Source organism: Lagopus muta, chromosome 1 (assembly GCF_023343835.1).
Source record: "Lagopus muta isolate bLagMut1 chromosome 1, bLagMut1 primary, whole genome shotgun sequence".
Classification (NCBI taxonomy): domain Eukaryota; kingdom Metazoa; phylum Chordata; class Aves; order Galliformes; family Phasianidae; genus Lagopus; species Lagopus muta.
This window is the reverse complement of record NC_064433.1, coordinates 42,172,894-42,194,281: the sequence shown is the minus strand read 5'-3', so window position 1 is coordinate 42,194,281 and position 21,388 is coordinate 42,172,894. Positions and strand designations below refer to the sequence as shown.

Genomic DNA, 21,388 nt, shown 5'->3' with positions numbered 1-21,388 from the left:
ATTTTTCAACATAGTCACCAACACTAGCTATGGATTTTCATCAGCAATGAACAAGAATCTGCTTGTTACACTTGTAAAAAGCCGCATGAGTGTTTGACATGTGACTTGCCTTCACTGCTGCCATTACTGAAACGCACCATCCGCAACCTCAACACGCTCACATTCACTGCTTGGGCTCCACAAGCTTTCAGCAAACATCAATGAATGCCAATGGGTGCCCTTTTTTCTGCACAGAGGAATTCAGTAGCATGCTTTTACTTCTTCCACACTTTCACATCAGACACCATTTTGTCAGTGCCCCCCTGCTGCCATTTGTTTTGTGGCAAGAAAATGTAATGGAATATTGGTGTGATTATTCAACCTCTACTGACATACCACCAACATCCACCTCCGACACCATGCTTTAAAATTAAACTTAATCTTCAACATTTTTTATTGAAACAGAAAAAAGCAAAAAAAATACAGAACTAGTGGAATATCTGGCTTTGTTTTTGTGAAAATAGCATATCAGGCTGGTAGCTGTAATTCTCAGTGAGTTCGTCAGATTTTTCATGACATTTTTTTGTTCCTATATTTCATTCTTGAAAAACAGTTATTCACTATCTGGTACGCACCACCAAAAATGGATTACATGAATAAGGCACAACTGCAAAGCAAGGAATGTTTTTCTCTGCTAAGATGGGGCCCATAAAAGTAAAGAGATATGGTCAGATTTTTCAGTTGAACATCTGAAACATTAGTGCAACTCATTTTGTTCCGTTTGAACAAAATGGAAAGCAAGGCATCATGTTCACTTGACTCTGTTTAGTCAGTGAATCAAAATGCACACAATTTGATTCACTGACTAAACAGTCAAGTGAATGCACACAATTATTTGCCATAACTTGAGTTAGCACCACACTTGCCTCCCTGTGCCCTGGTTTCAGCTCAGGCAGTGTTAACAGCACACTGATGTTTGGCTGCTGCCAAACAATGGGTGTGCTTTAAGGGCTGGGCCAGACCACAGTGCTATCTGTGCCATGGGTTTGATGTGTCTGGGTCAGCAGGTGGTGACTGATTGCATGATACATCACCACTTTATATATATATGTAACTTATATATATATTATATATTAATTATATATTATATATAATATATTACTATTTTTTTATTACTACTTTTATCATTATTACTATTTTTTCCTTCCTTTTCCATCCTATAGTCTTAGTATCAGCTCAGATTCCCCTTTACAGAATGAGTGAGAGGAGTGAGCTGTGTGATGCTTTCTTTACTATGAGAGCGGTGGGGTGCTGGAACAGGCTGTGCAGAGAGGTTGTGGATGTCTCTAGAGGTACTCATGGCCAGGCTGATGGGGTCCTGGGCAGCCTGGTCTAGTATTAAATGGAAAGGTCGGTGGCCCTGCCTGTAGCAGGAGGGTTGGAGATTCATGATGCTTGAGGTCCCTTCCAACCTGAGCCATTCTTTGACTCTGTGATTCTGTGCTGAGCTGCTTGCCAGGTTAAACCATAACAGAAAACCACACTACTGACTGGTCCAATGTATGTAAACAGACTGACTGTCCCTTCAGGGGCTGTTTTTAACCTCACCCACCTTTCACTTCCACAGCTGTACACCTGATACCCCAATCAGCCTTCGGGCTGTATGACTATCAATTCATGATCCAAGACAGCCACACAGTCCCCACCTGACTGGACGAAATGAGGACTGACAAATGCCTGATTTCAAAGATTTCTGCTGAATGTTTTAATTTACAGTAATATCCAAACATGTCAGGAAAAATACACGTATGCAAACAATAAGCAGCAACTTATACTTCATGATCATGAGAGCTAATTATGGAAAAATAGAATGCCAAAGCTGTGCACAATACTTGCTTATTAGTCTAATTTTCTCAAGCTGTATGGCATAGAAAAATGTGTCTTCTACTGTGCTTATTTTCATGCATGTACAGAGATGTAAAGCGAAAAGGACAAACAAGAACCAGAGCTCTCTAGCAGGCTTGGCTTATAAGGCATGCAACATTCCTCCAATTTGCTGAGAATCCTTTACAAGCTTATTCAGTCCTTTTCAAGAATTACAAACTATAGTGAGATATTACACAAAAGCCAAAATACTTCTCTAGAAGTAGGAGAACAAGAAGATGTTTCTCCCCAGTCAGTACAAAATCCATGACGCTACAGACAGATGAGGATAGCACACTGCAAAATATCTATGTGTTCATACAATGCACACGAAAACCAAACTGAGATGCTTTGTATCCTCACTTTGGAAATTTGAAAGTGAAGAAACTACCTTCTAAGCCTATGAACTAAGACGTATTTAGGCAAGAGTGCCACTACAGTCCCTAGATATGCAGCGGCTGTTTACTGCTCCATCATTACCTATCAGCTAAGTAATATTTTATTTGACACATTACATCAACAGGCATTTCAGAAGCCAATATACTTATGTTTATCATATAAATCCTATGCCTAATTTTAAGAACTTAAACATACATTCAAAACTTTACTTCTATTGGGTAATGGTATTTACTTGTTTTATCCCCTGAAGTGTATTAATAACTATGTCTTTTTTCATTATGTCTACTACAAAGAAACACTGAGTCATCTTTTTTTCTTTTAGAAGGAACAAAAAGAAAATTTTAAAGCTGTGGTACTTCCATATATGAAAAAGCCTATACAATCCACCTCCTCACCATTTCCTATGAAATTGCCAGGAATAAGTACATTCATTAAAATCATCTCAAACAGCTGTCACAACTGCAAAGTTACTATCTAAAGCAAGTAGTTTTGCTGCTTTAAAACTTAATTTAGTACCTGAGGTTCCAATACTGCCCTCGCTTGTCTTACCTACTTACCTTCACTTTCAGTACGTTTATTTGACTAAATCTAAGATTTTTTTCTAACTTGATATCCATGTTTAATAATGGAAAGATATCACGATTTCTTTTCCACTGTTTCCTTCCAAAATGCATCTTATCTTAAAAATATCCCTCCAAAGTAGAACTCGTTTTAACCACCTTAGACAATCGAGGTTTTCATGACTGGGCTTGGATCATATACAGGAGAAGACAAACAGTATTAGAAACTCAGGACAAATTCAAAATACACCTACAGTCCCTTTCCTCTTGTTAAAGCCCAAGAGCAGAACAAATGCAAGAGATGTTTCAATGTAGTAACCTCCTGCAAACAGTACAACATTAAGAGGAATACATCTAATCTGAAGTACTTTTCATTCCCTAGGAAGAAAAGTGCCCCCAGCCTTCTCTCAGCAAAACTATGAAGTATCAACTAGATGAGGAGATGAGAAATTACAGTTCTGACACACGCTCAATGCCAGAGGAAAGATTTCCCAGAGGGCAGAGTGAGGAGCTTGTTGGCAACCAATTAGTTAAATCAACGATTGGACACTTTAGGTTATTCTGATACAAATGAGGATCAAAGTATAAAGCAATTTAAACATGGATAAGAGATATAGCCTTAGCTTGTGGTTTATTTTCAGTTTGTTTCAACAGTCAGATGAAATACAAATAACTGAAATACTTAGGTAGAATAATATATAACTTAAAATAATAAAATAATAGGAACAAAGACCCCAGTAAGACTTATCTTTCTTTTCCCTCCCTCCCCACTCCTTTTTTCTGGGGGTGGGGAGGGGCTACCAAGCTATTCATTCAAACAATAACAAAATAATACACTTAATATTTAGGCTAAAAAACATTACTTGTTTTTCATTGGATAGTGATGGGAAAGTAGCATCTCTAAAATAAAGCTCAAAATGGTCAATAGCCTGTGTTCCAGAAATATAAACAGTAGAAACTACACATTCATTAACTCCAAAGAACACGTGAACAAAAGCTACATGGACGGCATACGCTGAAAAGACTGCTATGCACATTCTTATTTAGTATGCTTGGTCTGTATATGATGATTTCTATGTTTTCATTCTGGAACAACGTTGCATTTGAATTTTTATAATGCAGTTTCTGCACAAGGCTTTTGAAATAACATACTGATATCAGAAACATGGCTTAATATGGATGCTGATCTCTTCCATCAGGATAGGTCAAGCTGTGGAATAAGGAGCTAAAATATTTTCTGGCTCCAGAGCCGTAAGAGTGTGTTCTCATCAAAAGGGAAATTGCTTATATAAACTTCATCACACATTTACAAGTTGGGGCAGAACAAAAGAAATATTACTTCACTTGTTCCAAGACATTCTGTATTTTAAACATTGTCATTTTTTGTATGACTAATATTTCATCTTTTCCCCCACTCATTTCATTTTCAGTTATCACGTCTACCTCAAAATCTGCTTTAGTTCCACAATCTTCTCCATCAGCTGCACAAAATAAATACAAATCCAGATGTGGTTACAAAATCAACCATTATGTATTCTGGTGTTGTAACAGAAGACCACAACAAAACTTCCAAAAAGTCAAGTACATTACCAGATTGCTAACACGAAGAGAATTAAAAACTAACAAACAAATAAATATATATCTTTATGTGTTCCTATTTAGAAGTATCCTATGATAGAATTATAGAATGGTTTGGTTTAGAAGGGTCCTTAAAGACCATCCATTTCTAGCTTCCCTGTTGGCAGGGACACCTCCTGCTAGACTGTTGCTCCGAGCCCAATCCAGCCTAGCTTTGAATATCTCCAAGGATAAGGCGATCTGTTCCAGTGCCTCATCACCTTTACGGTAAGGAATTATTTCATTAAATTTAAATTAACCTTCTAATGTTATTGTTAATGTTAATTAATGTTCAAAGACATTACTCCTTGTCCTATCACTGCACCACTACACTCCTGGACAAAGATTTTGTTTCTAGTTTTCCCACTGGCCTCCTTTAAATATCAGAAGACTCCTGTAAGGTTTCCCTGGAACCTTCTTTTCTTTAAGCTGAACAACCCCATTCTCTCTCTGCCTCTCTTTGTAGAGGTGCTCCAGTCCTTGTGGCCTCCTCTAGAGTCATCATAACAGCTCCATGTCCTTCTTGTACCAGCAGCTCCAGGCCTGGACGCAGTATTTCAGGTGAGGCCTCAGAAGGGGACAATCACCACCCTCACCCTACTGGCTGTCCCTCTTTTGATGTAACTCAAGATATAGTAGGTTTTTTGGGCTCTAAGTGTACATTGCCAGCTCACAGCAAGTTTTTCCATCAGCAAATACCCCAAAACCGTTCTCCTCATGGATGATCTCAGTTTATTCTGGCCCAGCCTGTAATTTTGCTTGGGATTGCCCCAACATCATCAATGGACTACTTTATTCTCTAAATGACACAAGGATAAAGATCTGTTTCCCAGAAGCTCATCATACAGCAAGGCAGCCTTATACTCTGTATATCACCTGCCCCACCTAAAAAGTAACTCCTGCCAAGAACAGTTTTTTCTTCTTCTATTTTTTACATTCAATCATGAATAACTTTACTTTTTAGCAAGTTTCCATCCTAGAAATACAATCCAGCCTCTCCTTCCCTTTCCTAACCACAAAGGGTATTCTTTTACCCAACACAGAGCTGTAACTGACCAACCCCAAGCTGAGAGATAAAGTCTTTACCTTCAATCAAGAGTTAAGACTTATGACATGGCTGCAACGAGTTACGTAACTACCAGGCGTGCCAAACATCTTGCGTCTTGTCAGCCCTCATTAAATATCTACACCGATAAGGAGACAGCAAACATGAATAAAGCAGCAAAGAAAAAAAAAAAAAAAAAAAGCAAATGCAAAAGATTATTGCCCTTGTCTTTTGGTTAAGAAAGTGTAAAAGAAAGCAGTTGCAGCTCTTAACACAGCTAGTGAATGAATATGTAGGATATAACACACATCAAGTGGGAGCCGGTTTTTCTCCAACTTGAGAAGATATGTTCATGACTAGACGAAGCTCCCAAACTTTCTGGGCTACCCATGCTCAGATTCCTCGCTTGCCAGCAGCACCCGACTGATGCGGGCAGGACAGATGCGAGCCCCTCCCGTGCCGCCTTGCAAACCGCCCCTTGGGGCCGACTACCGATACTTACACACAGAGGACGTACAGGTAAGCGCATACACGTGCCGGCAGTACCGCAGGCGCAGCCAGGCGGACTCCTGATAAGGAGCGCGCAGCCCGCAGCGCAGGGGCATGGGGCCGGGTTGGGGCAGCGGGGGGCGACGGGAAGGTGAAGAAGGGAGGGGGCTGTGAGGAAGGGAGCGGGCCGAACAGGGGCATGGAAGCGCGGCCAGTACCGAGGCCGCACCTCAGCAACAGAAACAACTCATCCCCGCGGAACACGGCCGCGGTAGCGGCTCCGCCGAGCCCGGCCCCCAGATTCCGTCAGCGGAGTGCCGGCCTACGACTCGCCGCCACCGCAGCCCGCCCTACCTGAGCCCGCCGCGGGAGCGCTCTCGTCGCTGCCCAGGGCTCGCGCCGGCGCCTCCACCTCACTACGCATGCGCAGACCCTCCCCTGAGTGCTACCGCCCCTCCTGCTGGCGGAGGCTGCCGGGAGAACGCCCCGCTCGAGGCCACGGGCGCCAAGGCACGCCGGGAGCTGTGGTCCTGGAGGGCCGCAAGGCATGCTGGGATTTGCAGTCCGCCGCCGGAGTGCGGGGCGGCGGCTCTAACCCGCGGCTGCGGTGAGCGGCCGTCATCTGCACCACTCCCTGCGCCGCTCCCTGCTCTGCGGGTCCGTGCCCGTGAAAATCCGCTGCGCCTTGCGCGGTTCGTAGCACTGCGGAAGCGTCGGTTTTCTCCTCCCCTACGCCTACCCGGCTTCCTCAGAACGGAACCGGCGGGAGAGTTTGATGGCGTCGCCTAGCAGCGGCCTCCGCCGCCATCACCGTTCCGGCGGAGCGGTGAGGTCGGGGGCGGCGAGCGGCGACGGAGCTGCTCTGAGGAGAGCGGTCCTCGCAGGGGGCGGCTGGGGGAGCCGCAACGCGGGCGGGGGCCTCTGGTGCCAGGCGGGAGCGTCCAGGCAGTGCTCTCGGATTGTTACGCCACACACCGCTGCCTCCTTGCAACTGAGGCTTCAGCTGTGCCCCTTTACGAAGGTGGATGTGAAATAAGGCGATTTGCTAATTTAACAGCGGTGAGATGGAGGCAGAGCTGTCTTACAACAGCATCCTGGAAGGATTGCGGTCATGTCCGTGTCAAGACCAGGGTGTATCAATCGGAACGAAAAAGGAGCCCTGCACAAGATCCTATTTTAGTTGTGGTTTTGTAATTCACACATAGTGTTCTGTGGGGCTAGTGCAGCAAAGCACATCTCCCACGTGCCTGTGCTATTTCCTGGTATTTAGTGGCACTCGAGTATGTATATATGACTCGGTTAGCCATTAGTCGCATCTTTATGGAAGAGGAACTACTGTTGGTCGTGGTGCTTGATTTCACTGTGATGAAATCTGTATCACTAAACATGGATCACCTGCCAAGTAAAAGCATGTATTCTGCTGAGGGGAAGAGATCAGCTACATTTTATGAAGAAGAAATATAGCTTTTATTGTACTTTAAATACATATCTACAATAGAACATACTGTATACTTAGTTTGTGCCGCCTATGGCTTAGCAGAGGTGATGTCCCAGTAATAAAGACTATTTTATTTATATACATCTCTCTCTCCCCATAGATATCATTTCAGGCCTGAAACTTTCTTAAAGAAGTTATTCTGTAAGTCAGGAAGAGAAAAAGAGAAATGAAGGAAGGTAGGAAAGTAGTAAAGTTGTGAATTTTCTCTCAGAATAGTTCTGATTAACAGTCATTTTACATCCATGTTTTATACATGGAATTTTTTAATAAAAAATTTAAAATGTTAAAAGAAAAAAATGAGGATCTTGAAATCAAGTAGCATCAGATTAACTGAAGTGGTGAGAATGCCAAAATCACTTACGTGCCTGCTTGTGATTTTCTTGTGTTTTCCATTGTCATTTACAAGGAAGCAGAAAAGCAAAAGAAGTAGATATTTCATCATTACCAGATCATGGACTATATAGAGTGCTCATTTATTTAAATATTTAACAAATGTTGAAGACCTGCCCAATGCTCTGAAGGACTTCACATATTTAAAGAAGATGACAAAATGGTGATTTTTGTCCTCTGTTAAGAATAAGGCTGGATTTCAAAGATTTAGAACTGTTCTTTCAGATTGCTCAGGCAATAGGAATGTAATACCTGTTCCGCCTTTCATTCAGGAAGGAAATTTTAGTTTTTGAGTCTTTAAATGATGACCATTGAATGAGGGAAGTGATCTTGAAATATGCTTTATAATAAATCTTTGTTACGTATATTTACTGAACTTGATTTTTTTTCCCCAGATAATATGTATCCCCATTATATCATTAGTTTATCAGATAATACTGAATTAAATGTCCAGCTTATTTTTATTTCTTTCTTAATTTTCTTAACCATTTATGTCGTTTTAATAATGTAGTGTGATATATATAAGATCTAATGACGTTTTTTAAAAATTTAGTAGAATCTAATTTTTTAAGTATTGACAATATAGGCCATAGATAGCTCCAGAAAACATTATGGATCATAGAATCATAGAATGGCCTCAAGGATCATCAAGTTCCAACCCCCTTGCTACAGGCAAGGTTGCAAACCGCTAGATCAGGTACTTGATCATATTCCCCAGGGCCCCATCCAACTTGACCTTTAACCCCTCCAGGGATGGAACATCCACAACCACTCTTGGCAGCTTGTTCTAGCACCTCACCACTCTCAGCAAAAAACATAATAATCCAGAGTTTTCGATCAATTCTTTCTTTTTCAGGTACTGTATTTTCTTCTGGGTGTATGAGAAGTCATTGTGACCCACAGCAACCAGCAAGTAAGCTTTAGAACAAAGATTTGCATTAATTTACATAAGGTTTTTGTCAGTTACTGGATGGCCTGCTGTCCTTTATGAATTCAGTTATCCTAGTCAACAGGAAAGGATGCTTAATACAAGAGTTTAGTATCCTACAGATGACTACAAAGAAGTGAATACATAGCATCAAGTGAAAGCGTTCATTGTTTAAATATAATAAATAAGGATTTTGTGATTTTATGGAGGTTTTATCTTACAAGGGTTATTTCAAAGGGCAGTAGAATTTAAGAGTAACCAAAGGAAATTTGGAAGGGAAAATTGAAGCTTCTCTTGTGTCCAGATAGTCAACGTTTGAATTTTAAATTCTTTGATTGTGTATGATCAAATGTGTGTAAGTATTTTGTGCAAAGAAATAGTTTTACTGTCATCTTGTTTACAATATGCTAATAAATGAACAGAAAATTAATTAGTACTAGAAAATCCATACAGTTATTAAAATAATTTTTTGCTTCACTGCCCAGCCTCCTTTAAATTATTTGATTGATTGGCAGCAACGATGTCTGACAATTGTTACTTCTATCTTTTGTTACAGGAAATATAATATAAAATCAATATGGCACCCATTCTAGATTGGAAGAAGCTTATGAGAGTAGATCCAGATGCTCTGCCTCGTCAAGAAGAACTAGCAGACACATTATTTGAGACTCTGTCCAAGGTACTCAAGGGGAAAGTGGAACGTACAGTACAACTATTGCTGTGTGTTCTTCCCTAACCTGTTTTTGCTCTTTCTCATGCATAAATTATTTATTTTGTGAATTTCAGTGATATTTGTATAAAAACACTATTGTCTCTTCAGGTTGATGGGAAAGACTTGAAAAATGAAACTCCTGAACAATTGATGCATCTATTTAAAATTACTCAGTCACTCATGAAGGTTTGTATTTGTAATTCTCACTTTCTCCAATTTTCTAGATGCATTTGCTTTTTAAAATTTATGAATGATTACTCTTTTTTTTTTTTTTTCTTCTTTCTTGTGCATTGAACATACTGCTTACTCCTGAGATCATTTCATCAGAGGGAAGTGAAGTGAATAGGACAAGCATTGTTATGTGGTTAGGCAATCTTAGTTTTAAATGCAGAAAAAGCAAACAAATATCTCAGAAATGAGTTACATGTAGTGAGTTATTAATGATGGTTTTAACTTCAAGCAAAGTTGCTGTGGTGGGTTGATGTTTTGGAGTAGCTTCAAAAGTGTCTATGTGAATGGAAGAAACTACCCTAAAACTGATCCTATAAATCTGTCACAGTGTCACATTCATAAACATACTGAAAACAAGAAATAAGACCTGCACAACTCAGCATGTTGTTTTTAGAGAAGCTTTTTTTCCCCATTTCTTATTTTCAGATGTGTGCTTTTGAATGTTTAGACAGCTTCATTGTAATAAATTGTTAAAGAAAATATTTCAGCAATCTGAAGTTCTTCATTGAAAAAAATAAAAAAGGGAGAAGGGAAAAAAACAAAAGAGGTTTCTTTTTTTTTTGGAAGAACAATACGATGTTATTTTGCAAATGTTTTCATAATCCTAAACTTGAGATCTGTGGGACACCCTCTTAGTTTGCATTAGTAATAAATCCTCTTCCTTTGCTTACTGTGATTTTTTTTCCAGATGAAAGCTCAAGAAGTAGAGCTGGCGCTGGAAGAAGTAGAAAAAGCTGGGGAAGAGCAAGCCAAATGTGGTAAGTAAATCTTATTATGCTCTTCATAAAGGATTTGTTAAATTTATTTGTTAGATTTGTTTGTTTGTTGTTTCTTTAAATTTAGGAAATTATCTGTAGTCAATTGCTTCAGTAATGCCAGATATTTAAGGGCTTGAGTTCATCATTGTTGCTTTGTGTACACTGTTTTGAGTAATTCACTGTATCTGTTGTATTTTAACAGAAAATCTATTTAAAACAAAGATTATGAAGTTGGAAAGTGAATTACAGGTAATTTTAAACATTTTAAAATGGTTTTAGTTTATAGAATGCTGGGGGGGGCGGTTTATAATGTCTTTTGTTTTGTTTTTAAACACTACAATTTTAACCAGTTAAAGAGATAGAACAGCCTTAAATTTTAGTTAACACTTTTTTTATTGGCTTTTGAGTATTCACCAGCCTTATTTTTACAAATAACTGTATATACAATGAAATGTATTTTAGTAAGCCCCATTTATTTTATTTTATTTTGTTGTTGTTGAAGGAAGCTAGTGAGGCCTTTCTGTTGCGTTTCCTGAATATTAGCTGTAGCATCTTTTTTTTTCTTTTTCAATGCATTTCTATTTTGAGGAACAGTTTGTTATGTCACTTGTATATTCTCAAGATGGCACAAAGTTCAGCTGGTGGTCGTGATACCCGTTTTTTGCGTGATGAGATCCGCCGACTGGAGAAACAAGTAGAACAGAAGGAGAGACAATTAATAGACATAGAGAAGGAACTGGAAAAAGAGAAGAAAGTGAATGAACAGGTAAGAAAGGCTTCATTTTGGTATCTCTAAAGCAGTTGAGAAACAATGTTTAAAAGTTTGACATTCTGAAAAGAGCTTCTGGAATAAAAACCAGTGATGGAACAGAGTCACTGTTTTGTTTCTGGATTTTGCTTTCATAATCTGTGGTGTTAGCTTTATATATTTGTACGTATATGTATATATGTAACTATACACAATAAAGGTTTTATTATCTTATTCTAGCTTGCTCTTCGAAATGAAGATGCACAAAACGAGAACATCAAATTAAGGAGAGAGGTTAGTAAAGAATGACTACTAATTTACTTAGGTTTTACATTTTTAGTTTTCTATATAATTTTTTTACATGATATGGTATTTACATTCTAGAGCATTTTCTAGTTACTGATATGAAGAGGTTAAGAGATTTTAATCAGTTTTCACATATTTATCATAGATCTACTTGAGATCAGGATCTATGCTTGAATTTGCAGTCCTAAGATTAATTTTATTTGGACTTTGGTTATTTGAGTTTTTAGTGTTTTCTAGTATTTTTCTTAAATGCTGTTGACAAAAGTCTTAGATGGATAGCAGTCAGGATTCAGTGTATGCTTGCTGCTTTTGCTAATAGATTTTTGTTTGTTTATTTGTTTTTTTAAAGTCAGTAGTTTACAGAGTTAACAATCAGAGTTAACATTCACTACTACTAAATTTCTTCTTGAATCATTCTTTAAGACAATTTTGTAGTTGTTTTTATACCTTTAAAATCTGTAATCTTCCAATAGGTAAAATTAATGTAAAATTAATGTCCTGGTACAAGATTGAAAATCATTCCTTAGGCCTTTTTATCTATGTGTGTGTATGTACATATACACATGCATGGGTATATAGAGAATTCTACTTTGTTTTACTTTTACGTTGATTCCTACTTAGTGTGTATAAAGCAAAGGTGCTTTCTAATATTTTTCACGCTTTGTTCTCTTGCTCTTGTTCTCTTCTTTTTAATCAGAAGAAAAAACAAATAAAGAGAAAGGTGAGGCATTTAAATTTTCAAAAGCAGACTGTAGAAATTTAGATGGATTTGACTGTCTTAGCCCTTTGTGTTAGCTTGCTAGAAAAACAACTTTGTTTTCAGCCCTTCAAGATAGATTCATTTTTGAATTGCTTTCTCTGCAGAATGAACAATTGCGTCAGGATGTAGTTGACTATCAGAGGCAAATAGATTCCCATAAAGAAACAGTTCTATCACGAAGAGGAGATGATTCTGATTACAGATCTCAGTTGTCTAAAAAGAACTTTGAGCTTGTCCAGTATTTGGATGAAATTCAGGTAAAGTGGATGCTGTTGAGTATTTATTAGACTGTTACTGACAGTATGTTTTTCACAAAAGCTATGCTGAATAACAGGCCAAATCACATGGAGTAAGGGAATTTTTAATGCAGTTGGGTTCTGTGATGTATATACATTTTCTATCTGTAAATGTTTGAAGAAATGAAGTTTAATAAAGTTACTGACACTGAGAGATGTTTAGTGCTTAGCCCATAGCATTTGTTGAATTTGAGGAACCAGAGGTGAAATACTCTATTGTGGGGTAATTGATACTTTAAAGTATTACATTTAAGGTAGCTTTCAGTTTCTGATTATTCAGGTATCTAAGACACACACTTCTTAAAAGCAGCGGATTCTTAAATTTTGCAGAATTTGACTGAAACTAATGAGAAGTTAGACATTCAGAACCAAGAAATGAGGAAGAATCTTGAGGAATCAGTGCAAGAAATGGAGAAGATGACTGATGAATATAATAAAATGAAACTAATTGTGCAACAATCTGATATTGTTATGGATCAGTTAAGAAAGGAGAATGAACAGTACAAATTTCAAGTAAGAACTAACGTTTATATTACTGAATTTGTTTTATATTGCACTGTCACATTTTAGCTTAATTTAAAAAACATTCAGTATATCCAATTAAAAACATGTGCTCTGCTGAAATAACACTTTCTGGAAATAATATGATCTTTAAACGTGATGCAAATATTTAAACTTGATTGCAGATTGCAAAATACTTTCATACAGTTTTAGTCAAACCGTGTTCTTAGAGCCACTTTCTTCTTTAATGCTGTTCCACTGAGTTGTATGTGTTTGGTGTTGTGTATTTGTACATACGTGTTTTTTAAGCAAAGCATTTTTTTTTTAATGTCAAATTGATCCAAATTACATTTTTAGGTTCAGGAGCTTTCAGACCAGCTGAAAGCAAAGAATGAGGAAGATGATCCTCTCATGGCAGCTATAAATGCAAAAGTTGAAGAATGGAAGGTACTTTTAATACCCTTTTTTATTATTTTAAGGATTACTTCAAGCATTCTGATGGTATTTTATTTACCTTTTCAGAAAATCTTGGCTTCGAAAGACAATGAACTCATAGAATATCAGCAAATGTTGTTTAACATGAAAGAGGAAATGAAAATGGCCCGACTTGATGTAAACAGAAACAGTATACTGGCCCTTCAGCAGGTATAGTCTATGTGATAAATTGCATGCTGTCTTGCTCCAATTATAGAAGGGAGTAATATATGTGTACCCAATGGCAAGATTATGACACAACAGGTCAAATGTTAGCCTCACCAGTTTATTACAAATCCTAGTTTCTTAGGGAAATGGGGAAGGGAAGATAGATGATTGAAAAGAGATAGGAAATAAAAGCAAGGAGTCTTTGTAGAAAGCAAGATAGAGAGTCACCATCAGGATTCCCGAGTTGCTCGTAGTTCAGATGTTGATTTTCAGTAGTGATGGGTTGTTAGGGGTTGTGTTGTTCACTTGATGAAGACTGCTAACATTGAAGGTACAAACTTATTTGTAAGTCCATTGTGGTTGAGTCAGTTCTTCTTGGGGTGACGGCTTCTGGCTTTGGGATCTCAGCAGGAACTCTTTTGTTCCAGGCCTTGCAAACTTAAATCAGCTGATAAGAGAGACCAGGGAGGCTCCCGCATGTATCATGTTTTCACAAGATACAATGTTATCATTCCCCAATCTCCTGTACCAGGAGTTATTTGCTTACAAGCCAGGTCTTCCTCCAGTAAACTCTCCTATCTTTCAAGTGTAAAATTGTCCACAAAGAGATGATGTTGATTGCCACACAGCAACACCCACCACTCACCTCCTAGATAAGTCAGTCTTATCAGAAAAAATGCCTCAGAAAGCTTTTTTCTTGAGCCAAGAAAAAAGAAAGGTTCAGATACGTGCGACCATTCAATAGGTAAACTACTGACCAAATAGTTTAGTCTTTCATAGTTTGCAAGTACCAGAATATTGTGCTATTCATGTTTGAGAATTATGAGGCAGATTGATTTATTCCACCACAAAATTAGCTTAATCTGCACAAAGGAAATGTCTTTTTCTGTATGGATTGGGCTTTTGATAGTCAGTTCTATTACTTTTATATTTATCTTTTCTAACTATTCGCAGAACGATTGTTTTAACATCTGAGCGTCCAGAATTTAGTGTTGATAAATTGTAGTTGAGTTTATCTTCTAAATCTGTCAAGGAAGAAACCTTCCCTAGGGATTTTATCTTCTCTGTTCCTGTTGTTTTTCTCTGGTGCCTTGTTGTTGAAGTCTGTGGTTCAGCTTGTGAAAGCTAGCTGAATTTAAATATCTCTTTTATTAATCTAAAATTAGATAATTCATTATGATTTTGAATTTCTCAATGTTCTTGACAAACTTTAAAACATTCAAAATAATCTCACTTCCCATTAGGAATTCTGGAATGTATGTTATGGGCCTTTGTAGACTGAATAGTTTGATGAGGTGTAATTATGCAGTCTTACAGGACTGGGAACTGATAGCTTCTCAGTAGAAAATTAAAAAAACATCATCCTCTCAACCTCTAAAACTCATCCTCTGATAATCAGAAGGTGAAAGCAGCTGAAGAAATCTTTGATACGCAGTCAAACAGTCTATTTCTAACTGATCAGATGGCTGTAGAATTTGATTTTTGGACAACAGTCACTATGCTATTTTGAACAGCTTGTGGGAATAAATATATTTTAAAGACAGTATTTAAAAACTAAAGTTAATACATTGTGTTGTAACTCAAAATGGAGTAAGCTTGTTGTAGTTCAGTGTATATGCACATTTTAAAGGGTTATGTTTAGTTTCTTAATATGTGATATATTTTTCCTCTAAGAAACCTTGAAATTTTGTTTTTCATAAATTTGGTGTTAAGTAAGGTAAGCAACTCTTGAAATTTTTATATTATATAATTATTTTCTGTAATTTTTTTTCCAAGTCTCTTTGTTGTTTTTTTTTTTTTTCCTTTTCTTTTTTGCTTTAATGACACCAGAAATAAAACTGAGCTTTCTGTGATATTTCTGAAGTTCGTGTAAAAGCATAGAAATAATGGTAATGGACAGTTTTACAATCCATGTCTACCGATGTATATGCATATGCATGTTAAGCAAGATTTGGTTTGAAGTATTAAAAGTTGTCAATGATTGGTTGAAAGTTAGCCTGCAAATTAGTGTTACATATGATGGATTGTTAGTCTTCCCAATCTTGAATATATAACTCTCAGTTCCTACCACCTGTTAATGAGGAGGTAGTAAGAAATCTGTTTGGTCTAAAACTTTTTATCATGCATTGGCTTCTTAACTCTTAGAGAACTGTTCTGTGTAAAATTGATAAAACAGTGCCTCTGTGTGTTTATGTTATTCAAATGCTTTACTTTTACTCTTTCTTTTGTTCTCCTTGCTTTGCCTTTAAATATGCTGCTTCTAGCTAATATCTGAACTCTATGCTGTAAGTATAGTATATATGCTTGTTGTGTAATTTTTTTTTTGTCATAGTTGCTTTTCATTTATCATGTACTTTTGAAGAAATGTGGTGTTCTGTACAAGTAGTTTCTGTGTCAGTAAAGAGGAATTTATTTAATAGAGCTTCTCTTTTTCTGTTTTTTTTGTTTGTTTTTGTTTGTTTGTTTTTAGTGTGTGCAAGAGTGAGATGGCAAGTAAAGAACTTCTTCAATTTTTTTTGGTGTGTTTTTATTTGTAGGGTGTGCAAGAGCGAGATGCTCAGATAAGACTGCTTACAGAGCAAGTCGAACAGTATACCAAAGAAATGGAACAAAATGCATTTCTTATTGAAGAATTAAAAAATGATCTCCAAAAAGATAAAGGTAAGCTGAGCATGTTATTTTAAGATATATTAAAAGGAAATTAAGAAGGAATAAATGTTATAGAATCATAGAATCATTTCAGTTTGAAGGGACCTTTAGAAGTCATCTTTACAATTCCCATGCAGTGAACAAAGACAGCTATAGATAGATCACTTACTCTGGGAGAAAGTTTTAAAAATCTCTGCACTCATTCTACTTTCCTTATGGTCTCTAACACCGAAGATTTTAACATGTTAAAAGTCTGGCTTTGCTAATCAAAGCACCACAGAAGAAACATAACAACAAATTAAATTAAAATTATACAATCATGGAATTTCTTGAGTCAGAAGGGTCCTTCAATGGTATCTGGTCCAATTCACCTGCAGTGAGCAGGGACAGCTACAGCTAGATCAGATTGCTCAGAACCTCATCCATCCTGCCCTTGAATGTCTTCAGGAATGGGGCATTCACCATCTCTTTGGGCAATTCATCCCAGTGCCTTACCACCCTTATTGTGAAAAATCCTTTTCCTTATATCCACTCTGAATCTCCCCTTATTCAGTTTGAAACCATTTCCCCTCGTCTATCACAACAGACTCTTATCTGTTTTCTTCTTTATTACAGTCTCCCTGTAGATAGTGAAAGGCAGCTATCAGGTGTCTTTGGAGCCTTCTCTTCTCCAGGCTGAGCAGCCCCAGCTCTCTCAGACTGTCTTCATAGGGGAGGTGTATTCTTCAGAAATATAAAAAAAAATTTGAAATATTTAAGTAAAATTTATCTCTTGATTTTTTTGTTCATTTCCATTTATCATATATGCAAGTATGGTTTAAATTTCTTCACAGAACTTCAGTGGCCTTTGGAGGTAACATCAAAAAATAAATAATATTTTTATTTTATTTATTTATTTATAAAAGTAAACTTATTAGTCTTTATAGGTTAGAGTGCAATATACAAGAACTCACCTCTGTATAGACCTGCAAATGATTAATTATATGCAATTCAAAATAAATTCTGATGTCTCTTGTATGCATACTTCTTATAAGGGCTGTTTTAAGGAACAATTGGAAAAAAAATGCTCTAATATGTAGCTTTACTTGCTTAAAAGAACAGTAATGAAGATCTCCTTTATAACATTATCTGAAGTATTTCTTAGGTAGAATTTCTAACTGAATTGTCACCAGGTAATTGTTTTTCTTTCCAGGTCTCTCAACTCTTGCTCAGCAGAATCGCCTAGGAGAAATGCAAGAAAAATTAAAACTGCTAGAAGAGAGAACTAAGGAGGCTGAGAAATCAGCAGAACTAGCAGAAGCAGATGCTAGAGAAAAGGACAAAGAACTCGTTGAGGCTCTGAAACGAATGAAAGACTACGAACTGGTAAACAGTTGGTTCAAGTGGACAGAATATTTCATCATAGGTTTAAAAAATCATTTTCTCTTTGTGTTTTATTGATTGTGTTTGAAATTAGAAATTAAATGAATGTCTTCCAATGCTATTTTATTCCTTTTATAATAACCTTACTGCTCATTAATTGTATGCAGTTTGTTAACTGTGCATAAAAACGTTTTCAAATTGACAATATTAACATATGAACACAGGCTGAATGTGAGTGAAACCTATTGAACTTTGATTTTAATTAATAAAATTAAAATTAGAAATTTTATTAGGTCATAGAATGATGACATCATTTGATCTTTGTCCTCTGATACCATCACTCCATCATAGAAGACAGCCAGATTGTTCAGGCATGATCTGCCCTTGGTGAAGCTGTGCTGGCTGTTTTTGATCACAGTCAAGATGGAATCTTCAAAGAATCCTATGATAAGTGGATTCAGTTTTGAAATGTGCAGCCTCTGTAATTAGAGGACAGATTTGTAGGATTTGCTTTTATTTGACAGCATACTGTAGTAAGCACAGTGTAGAAGAGTGATAATAACTGAAAAACATTTTCTTGTTAAGTAGTTAATATTTGATGTAAGTAATATATATATGTACATAAAAATCAGGTTCCTCAAAAATTACTTTGACAATTAGCACTTTTGGTCAAATTTATATGCCTGAGGAATTAATTTCAAAGATATTTGAAAATTTCAAAATTGAAAGTCTTGCTATCCTTTAATGCAGTGATGAAGAATCACAGATACTGTGGCATGTTTTCCTGAAAATGTTTACATGAAAGAAATAGGCATTGCAGTTAGAAATTTGCCATATGCTATGGTCAGCATTTACTTTAGTGGACACTGGATCAGGCCATCAAGAGAATGAACTCACGTGATCCCTGTAGTCTTCTGGAAGCATTTCTTCACTTGGCTATTGTCTTTGTTTTGCTTATCACAGGTCTCTTATGATTGTTAGGATAAGTTCTGAATCACAGCAGTTCTTTCTTGTTTTATTTTCAAATAGGGTCATTAACATTGTAACAATGAAACAGATTTGTAATTTTTTCTCTGAGCTCTGTTGGAGGCTTTGTTTATAATTTCCATTTGGATTTTTACAGGGAGTGTATGGTTTGGAAGAGGCTATTGCTGAAATAAAGGATTTAAAAAAGCAAATCAAAATACGAGATCACGAGATTGAAATGTTAATTAAGGAAATCAATAAACTTGAACTTAAAATAAATGATTTTCTTGATGAAAATGAAGAGCTTAGAGAGCGCTTAGGTACGTTGTATTTATTACATTTTCAATTACTGATTGTGTAAGAATGTCATGGACTTTCTTTACTATACCAGGTAATTACTTGGAAATACATGATTTTGCTAATAGTTGCAAGTGGCTTTAGTTAGGAAAAAATGAATGAATGTATACTTCTAAATTTATGTTACAGACTCCTTTGGCTGAAGAAAGGAGGAGACTTTTGCATTGCCTTTTAAGTTTTGATTCTTTCTTGACTGTAGATGATTTATTGGCTTCATAATTTAGTATTTAGAAATGAAAACATGTTGAAATTGTAATTCTAGATTGAAAAACAGGAAAAAATTGGGCAGGCTTATTTTTTTATGGGGGTATCAAAACTTAAGTACAGAGAATTTTCGGTGGTATTTTATGGCAGTTTTTTGAGCAATTAAAGCAAAATTGTGATTTCTTCTGTTATTTTTACACAGAGCATAATGTGTGGAAATACGTATATATTTACCCATCAATTTACTATTTTTTTATTCCCCCTGACTGATTATATTATTATTTAAATGGGCTATCTACTAATGGCCATTAACATTAATGTTCCTTCTTAATGAATGATTACACATTTTATGTGTGTACTGTGTTTCAGGTCTTGAGCCAAAGGTAATGATTGATTTAAATGAATTCAGAAACAGCAAAACACTGAAACAGCAGCAGTATAGATCTGAAAACCAGATTCTTTTGAAAGAGGTAAGTGATAAATCATATTTTTATGTAACTACTGCATTATAATACTGTGAACAGAATGAAGTACTGATTTTTAATAATATGCAGATCGAAAGACTAGAAGAGGAAAGAATTGAACTGAAAAAGCAGGTTCGTAAACTGGCTCAGGAGAAAGGAATAAAAGTTGCCACGACAGGTAGGACATTTTTTGTTACAAACTGTCTTGTGGGAACATTGTCTATAGAAATAATGCAGCTCTGTTCAATTTATAGTGTTGATTAAATTAGAAGGTAAAATACTTTTCTTTGAATCTGTAAGATGAGGGGAGTGGTTTTATGTTTCTGCGGTCTTACAGCCCAATAGATTTTCGACTTGTTGACTAGTAATGCATCACTGTCACTGGTTTGCACTTCTTATGTATAGATTATCTCACCATGATTTCCAGTACATCTTCATAATGAATACATTTCAGAAATCTTAAAAATTTCTACTCTTTGCTGTCTAAGCAAATATAATCTGTTTGAATGGAAAGGTTTGCAGCTCCTTACTCTGCAGACAGAAAAATAGAACTCTGATCTACTAACTGGAATATATTTACTTGTTTGAAGACCAAAAAAAAAAAAAAATCATTGTCATTCATTTCTCGTACATTTACTTGCAATTAGCACTGGAGGCTGGTGATGTGCAGATAACAGACAACTTCATTGAACAGAAGCAAATGAGTAAGAGAGAATTTGATTTCTTGAACACCCATAATATTGCCGAACTAAAGGCAAAGGTAGGTTTATAAAGCAAGCTCATAAGCATTTACTATGTATCTGTTTCATAGAACAATAGTGTTAGTTTGTAAACGTCTGTTTAAATATTTTCTAAAATTTTAACTACTTTTAAAAAATCACAAATTACTATTTTTTAAAAACTTTTCTTTGAATACTAATTAACATTTTTTATTTTCTGTGAGTATAGGCTAGTAACACGTATAACATGGAAATGAGAAACACGCTTGCAGATAGAATAGCATCAGTTAGCCTTTTGAACTACGTGAAAGATATAGCTGAAAAGAGTGAGGCTGTGGAAAATCTACCTTGAAGAACTTCTGGCATGCTTGGGAATTTAAATCACATGGGAAAAAAAACCTAAAAATACTTCTTTGCTTCATTTAAATTCAAAACATGTGACAAAGTTGCAAGTTATTAATGACAGTTGTAATTCAGAAACTCTTAGCATAAGAGAACTTTTTCTATCACCAGAACTACAGTTTACATTGACATCAGGGATATTAGGTAATATAGAGATGAGAGAAATATCAACAGACTCAATATCAGACTATACAGGTTTATTTTCTGCATATCATAGAATGTGGCAGGCCTCAGAAGTAAATAATCAAAATTACAGAAACAAGGGAGTGTGTAACTTCTAATTCAGACCAAACTAGCAAGGAAGATTTTTGTTTAAGGCCACTTCTTGGCCTGTTCTTTTAGAATGACCAGCTATCCAGAAATATATTGGTTAAGAATATGCTAAGTGGTTATGCAGAATTACAGCTTGAATAATACAGAAGCCAAGCAGAGGAGGTAGTAGTAGATTGTAGGTTTTTTAAAATTAAAAAACAAAACAGAGAA

The 21,388-nt window shown here is 36.4% G+C and overlaps 2 protein-coding genes across 15 annotated transcripts in view; one reads left to right on the top strand and one right to left on the bottom strand.

Annotated features, from left to right (window-relative positions):
- TMTC3 (transmembrane O-mannosyltransferase targeting cadherins 3) overlaps positions 1–6,485 on the bottom strand; it is a 1,052,995-nt gene extending 1,046,510 nt beyond the window's left edge. For 2 of the 7 annotated variants that reach the window (XR_007374729.1, XM_048934632.1), the window contains exon 1: positions 6,367–6,485. The gene's annotated coding sequence lies outside the window, so the exon portion shown is untranslated. Of the gene's footprint in view, positions 1–5,564; positions 5,718–6,025; positions 6,309–6,366 lie in introns of those variants that run through there. The other 5 variants (XM_048934637.1, XM_048934635.1, XM_048934638.1 and 2 more) reach the window with 4 other exon arrangements.
- Positions 6,486–6,583: 98 nt separating this feature from the next.
- Positions 6,584–21,388, top strand: part of CEP290 (centrosomal protein 290) — a 52,100-nt gene continuing 37,295 nt past the window's right edge. For 2 of the 8 annotated variants that reach the window (XM_048934610.1, XM_048934617.1), the window contains exons 1-20: positions 6,587–6,838; positions 7,611–7,686; positions 8,757–8,813; positions 9,385–9,507; positions 9,649–9,726; positions 10,460–10,529; positions 10,732–10,778; positions 11,152–11,295; positions 11,518–11,571; positions 12,448–12,600; positions 12,970–13,152; positions 13,498–13,587; positions 13,663–13,785; positions 16,047–16,067; positions 16,320–16,443; positions 17,624–17,796; positions 18,917–19,079; positions 19,690–19,790; positions 19,875–19,962; positions 20,432–20,544. In XM_048934610.1, the coding sequence (XP_048790567.1) occupies positions 9,406–9,507; positions 9,649–9,726; positions 10,460–10,529; positions 10,732–10,778; positions 11,152–11,295; positions 11,518–11,571; positions 12,448–12,600; positions 12,970–13,152; positions 13,498–13,587; positions 13,663–13,785; positions 16,047–16,067; positions 16,320–16,443; positions 17,624–17,796; positions 18,917–19,079; positions 19,690–19,790; positions 19,875–19,962; positions 20,432–20,544 (1,827 nt within the window). In that variant the 5' untranslated portion in view covers positions 6,587–6,838; positions 7,611–7,686; positions 8,757–8,813; positions 9,385–9,405. Of the gene's footprint in view, positions 6,839–6,930; positions 7,687–8,756; positions 8,814–9,384; positions 9,508–9,648; positions 9,727–10,459; positions 10,530–10,731; positions 10,779–11,151; positions 11,296–11,517; positions 11,572–12,447; positions 12,601–12,969; positions 13,153–13,497; positions 13,588–13,662; positions 13,786–16,046; positions 16,068–16,319; positions 16,444–17,623; positions 17,797–18,916; positions 19,080–19,689; positions 19,791–19,874; positions 19,963–20,431; positions 20,545–21,388 lie in introns of those variants that run through there. The other 6 variants (XM_048934616.1, XM_048934618.1, XM_048934612.1 and 3 more) reach the window with 5 other exon arrangements.